Source organism: Trachemys scripta, chromosome 3 (assembly GCF_013100865.1).
Source record: "Trachemys scripta elegans isolate TJP31775 chromosome 3, CAS_Tse_1.0, whole genome shotgun sequence".
NCBI classification, from domain to species: domain Eukaryota; kingdom Metazoa; phylum Chordata; order Testudines; family Emydidae; genus Trachemys; species Trachemys scripta.
Window position 1 is genome coordinate 174497556 of NC_048300.1, and position 6000 is coordinate 174503555.

At 44.8% G+C, this 6000-nt stretch overlaps 1 protein-coding gene across 1 annotated transcript in view; it reads right to left on the reverse strand.

Annotated features, from left to right (window-relative positions):
* Positions 1 to 403, reverse strand: part of NOL10 (nucleolar protein 10) — a 73573-nt gene extending 73170 nt beyond the window's left edge. The window contains exon 1 of the mRNA XM_034766507.1: positions 239 to 403. Coding sequence (XP_034622398.1) covers positions 239 to 304 — 66 coding nt within the window. The 5' untranslated portion in view covers positions 305 to 403. The remainder of the gene's footprint in view (positions 1 to 238) is intronic.
* Positions 404 to 6000: the final 5597 nt, after the last annotated feature.

Consider the following 6000-nt stretch of genomic DNA (forward strand, 5'->3'; position numbering starts at 1 on the left):
CCCCTCCCCAGCAGACGTGCGCCTGGCCAGGAGGGGAGCGCCCAGGCGGGGAAATGAGAGGGAGCAGAGGCAGCGGTTTCCCTGGAGCAGACACCGCTTGCCAGGCCCTGGATGGGGAGCACGGGGGTGCTCCGTGCAGCTCCCGCCCCCAAAGCGGGAACAGCGACTGCGCCCCAACCCCTAGCCGCGGAGAAAGGGGCGGGGCCCGTTGCGGGCAGCGGGGGCCGCCCTCTCTCACCTCGGGGAGGCTCCGGCCCGCGCTCAGGCTGTAGATCTTCACCTCGTTGAGGCTGGAGACCTGCATGGCTGCGGCCTTCTCTGACTCCCGGCCGCGACTCTCGCTTCGCTGCCGGGTGGCCGGCCAAGCCGAAGTCAGTGCACGCGATGGAATCCCCGACCGGGAACGAATCCCACGCGCCGTGACTTCCGGCTGCCCTTTGACCCGGTAGTGACGAGTGACCCCCTCAGGGGCCGGAAAGTAGCCGTTAGGTCGTGGTGCTCCAAATTCCTCATGCTACCCCTGTTCTCACGGGAGGCCTAGTGGCGGCTTGTGCCGCAGAGCGCGGGGCAGGACCCTCCCCGCTAGCGGCTGTCTGGTGCCTGCAGCGCGGGCCGGGGCCTCGTTGGCGCGGCCGGAGGAGTGGGGAGGGGCCACTCCCCCGCGGGCCCGAGTGGCTAGAACCACTCCGCCGAGCTGGGGCTGGCTGGGCCCGCAGGGCAGACCAGAGGGCGGGGAGGGCGCTATGAGTCAGAGCCAGGCCGGGGTAGGAGCGGGGGAAGCCCGCTAATGAGGGGTCGGAGGGCGGTAACTGAGAGCGCGAAGCTGGAGCGAAGCAGGGGATAAGTCACTGGGATCAGAGTGGTGGCGCCTGCAGCCCAGAGGGGCGAGTCAGGAAACGGCAGCTCGTCTGTCTCGTTGTTTGTATTGCTGCAGGGCCAAGGAGCCCCTGGTGCAAGGGGCTGTACAAATGCACACAGACCAAGGGCATGGTCCTTGTTAACAATCTAAGAGGAAATGACAGATGGGAGGCCAGGAGATAGCATGGCTCAGCGGCCTAAGGCCACTAATAGTTTTACTGTTGTCAGGGGTTTTTCTTAGGTATCACAGAACAGGAAAGTTTTAAGGGGGATAATGAATTAGCCTTGTGGATATTTACAGGTAGCTCCTCCCAAGTGTGAGGGCAGGGTGGACTAAAGCACACAGTAACGTTTTTGAAAAACTTAAGAAATGGGCTTTGGAGCCTGACATCATGAGCTGAAAGTACCCACTGAACGAACAGTTAGATAAGAGGAGAAAATAGTAATGGAAATTTTTGACACCTGAACAAAGTGTCTGCAAGAGTTTAAACAACAAGCCAAGTACAGGGAGGAAAGAGATCAGCGTACCTGACATGCAAATTGCTAGAAACCAGAGGTCAAATCGGGTGTGGGTGATAATACTTTCCCAATAATCAGTTTCTACAATTCCAGCACTATCCACTCCTGATACTACAACAAAATACTGCAGAACTTCACAGTGCAACTTCTGTTTCTTTCTTGTGTGCTTTGATCACTGGTGAACTTGTAAATGCCATAATTATGCTTCAGTGTTAACACCTAGTGAGATAAATAGAGCAGTTCACACTTTAGTGTGAGCTATTTTTCAGGTTGTCTGTTAACCTTCAAAAATGTAACCAGATGTAATCTTGCAACCATAAGGTTTAATTTTTAAAAAAAAGTTAGATCAAGGAGCCCAGGTTGGAAACCAGTGGTTGTTGATCCGGCTTCAGTTCACTCCAGCAGGAAATAGAGTGACACAGTATTGTAAAGATGTAAGACTTAAGCTATGTCTACACTACAAAATTAAATTGACCTAATTTATATCAGCATACAGGTACCACAGTAATTACACTGCTTGGGCATGTCTACACTTTGCTTCTTGTGTTGACGAGTGTGTGTCCTCACCAGGAGCACTTGTATCAATTGTACTGTGAATGTAGGGCATTATGGGATGACTCCTGAAGGCCAGTAACAGTCGATCTAATCAATGCAGTGTCTACACTGACTTTGCATCAACCTAACCACATCAACCTTGACTCTGTGCTGCTCGTGGAGGTCGATTCTTAAGTTGGTATAGCAGGGCAATTATATCAGCAGGAGTGAAATTTAAATGTTGACACTTACATAGTTAGGTCCATGTAAGCTGCCTTGTGTTGATTTAACTCTAGTGTAGACCAGACCTTAGGGCTTGTCCATAAGGGGTATAAGTATATTGGTATAACTCTCCATGTGAACACTCTTATTCCAAAATAAGCATGCATGTGGGGAGTTACACCAGTATAATTATGCTGGTAAAATTCCCCATGTAGACAATCCCTTCCGTATTCATCTCAATAGTGATAAAGTCTCCTAATGAGTCTAATCTTCATGGTATTTCTCTTTCAATAAATAGCTTACCATGACTGCATGTAATTAGGATATCTGAATGTACAAGTGAACCATTGTCATGTGAAAGATCTGTTTTATATTATGAAGGTTAGTATATGCCCCTGCACATAGATCATATTTAAAAATGCAGTTCAGTCCTCTCCACAGAAAGAGTTTGATACCCAGAATGTCCAATCACTATTAACATTCAGGTGCATGAATTCAAGTTTGCAATCATGTTTAATAGCACTGGAAAAATGGCTGCTGCTGGTACTAAAATGTGCTGTTATATTTCAGTCTTTCAAAGCTCCTATACTAGGCTGATCTTGAAAACAGAGGTCTCTATGATCTACTTGAGTGCAGACACATCCAAGTAGAAATATATAAAAAATAAAATGTGTTCTTGCTAAATTCCTGACTGAAAAGAAGCTCTTCAAAGTGTTCAGGAGTTGATGTGAAGATTAGTCTTCTCTGGGATTATTTGCCATTTAGGGCCTGATCATTCCCATATTTGTGTCATTCAGTAGAACAAAAGTGTGTACACTATGCCACCTTTAAAAGAGGCTTAAATATGCCAAAATAGGACAGCTATCATGATGCCTCCAGGCAAAGCAGTGTACCCAGTGTGGCTATCAAATAGTTTGTCAAGACTGTAACATAATTATAACGTAGGTTTTCTCCCATCTACACAGACAAGTCCAAAATGTAACAACATAAGCCACTTTAAATTGATGCTGTACCACATATTAATGTCCAAGTTCTGACCTAATAAGAGTGGTTGGTCCCTTTTCAAGTCTTTTATTCCAACATTTCTGCCTGAGGGAAATGATCCTAAAAAAGATGAGGAAGGAAACATAGTTTTATTAACAGTGTTTGAGTAAGAGTAGGGAAACCTCTCCTCCTATTTCTGCCATAGAAAGGCCTGAGCTTGGTCAAGTTTACTAGTCTCTCTGTGCCTCAGCTGCTCTTCTGCAAAATGGAGATAATTCCTTCTTCCCACTCTTTGTCATGTCTATTTAGACTGTGAGTTCTCTGGGACAGGAATTGTCTCTAATGTATATGAAGCACCTAACATATTTTGGTCTCAATCACAGTTAGGGTCTTAAATGCTATTGTAATGCTAGCGCTAAGGGCTATCAACACACAAAAGTTGTACCGATTTAATTACGCTGGATAGTTAAAGCAGTACACCACACTTTGCTATGTCTACACTTAGAAGGCTACAGCAGCACAGCTGAAGCTGCGCCGCTTTAGTGTTTCAGTGTAGACACTAAAGTGATGGGAGGGGTATTCCTGTCATAGGTAACCCACCTCCGTGAGAGGCAGTAGCTTGGTCGATGGAAGAATTCTTCCCTTGACCTAGCACTGTCTACACTGAGGATTAGGTCAGTTTAATTACATTTCAGGAGGGTTGATTTTTCTACATCCTGAGAGACATAGTTCTCCCAATATAAATCCATTGTACGCCCATATCTTGAATACTGTGTGTCGCCCCATCTCAAAAAAGCTATATTGGAATTGGAAAAGGTTCAGAAAAGGGCAACAAAAATTATTAGGGGTATGGAATGGGTGCCATATGAGGGGAGATTAATAAGACTGGGACTTTTCAGCTTGGAAAAGAGATGGCTAAGGAGATATGATTGAGGTCTATAAAATCATGATTGGTGTGGAGAAAGTAAATAAGGATGTGTTATTTGCTCCTCATACCACAAGAACTAAGGGTCACCAAATGAAATTAATAGGCAGCAGATTTAAAACAAACAAAAGGAAGTATTTCTTCACACAATGCACAGTCAACTTGTGGAACTCCTTGTCAGAGGATGTTGTGAAGGCCAAGACTATAACAGAGTTCAAAAAAGAACTAGATAAGTTCATGGAGGATAGGTCCATCAATGGCTATTAGCTAGGATGGGTAGGGATGGTGTCCCTAGCCTCTGTTTGCCAGAAGGTGGGACTGGGCGACAAGGGATGGACTTTGCCACCTCACAGTTTAGCCCTTTTCCCAGATCATTTATGAATATGTTGAACAGCACTGGTCCCAGTACAGATCATTGGGGGAATGCCGCTATTTACCTCTCTCCATTGTGAAAACTGATAATTTATTCTTATCCTTTGTTTCTTATCTTTTAACCAGTTACTGGTCCATGGGAGGACTTTCCCTCTTATTCATGAGTGCTTACTTTGCTTAAAGCCCTTGGTGGAAGGACTTTGTCAAAGGCTTTCTGAAAGTCCAAGTACACCATATCCATTGGATCACCCTTGTCCATGTTTGTTAAGCCCCTCAAAGACTTCTAACAGACTGGTGGGGCATGATTTCCCTTTTCAAAAGCCACAGTGACTCTTCCCCAGCATATTGTGTTCATCTATGTGTCTGATAATTCTGTTCTTTACTATAGTTTCAACCAATTTGCCTGATATTGAAGTTAGGTTTACTGGCCTGTAATTGTCACTATCACCTCTGGAGCATTTTTTAAAAATTGACATTACATTAGCTATCCACAAGTCATTTGGTATGTAGAGACTGATTTAAGCAACAGGTTACATATCACAGTTAGTAGTGCTGCGATTTCAAATTTGAGTTCCTTCAGAACTTGGGTGAATACCATCTGGTCCCGGTGACTTTTATTACTGTTTAATTTATCAATTTGTTCCAGAACTTCCTCTATTGACACCTCAGCCTGGGACAGTTCCTCAGATATGATAGTGTAGTGCTCTTTCTGAATATTTGAAGAATAAATTCTACACACAAGTGCTGATGTGAAAAAACAAGTAAGAGAAAGGCAAAATAACAGTTAAGAAAGGCAATCTTCATGAGTGGACCAAAGGGAATGAAAAAAAAATCATGACAGCAATGCAGGAAACCCAGAACAGAAATAAATGTAGAAAAAAAGTTATAAAATTACAAAGTCAGAACATCGGAAGTATTAAAATAAAAAAAACACAAAGATGCAAGTGCTTAGCTACTAGCATGTTATTAATATCTGTGGTTATTTGCTATTTGAACAATAAGTAGCACAATGTTAGCACATCATTTACCTTAGTTCAGGACAGTAAGTCATAAAAATACCATTTAGGTGTGAAACTATATTAAGAGTGGAGAGAGACCAAGGAATGGAGTAGTATGCGGGCAATCAGAACAGCAGATAAGGAATTTGTGATTTGTCATGAGGTTATATGTAGACATGTTGCAGCTACAGAAGCTGACAAGGAATTCTTTTAAACACCAAAAACATATGAGAATTATAAAAGATTCTGGGATTTTGTATGTGTAAAATATTTCCCTGAATCAAGTCTCCTTTCGTGTGGTTTTCCCTTCTGCTACTTTTCCAGGGACTCAGCTCTTTCATCAGGTCCCCAGTTCTGCCTGTCTGTCCCTCTCCATCCCCTCCTTGCACCTGTTTATCCTCCCTGCCAGGGCCAGCTCCAGGCACCAGCCTGGCAAGCAGGTGCTTGGGGCGGCTGCTCCAGAGAGGGGCGGCACGTCCAGGTATTCGGCGGCAATTCGGCGGGCAAAGGACCTCCTGCCGAATTGCCGCCACAGATCGCAATCGCGGCTTTTTTTTTTTTTTTTTTGGCTGCTTGGGGCGGCCAAAA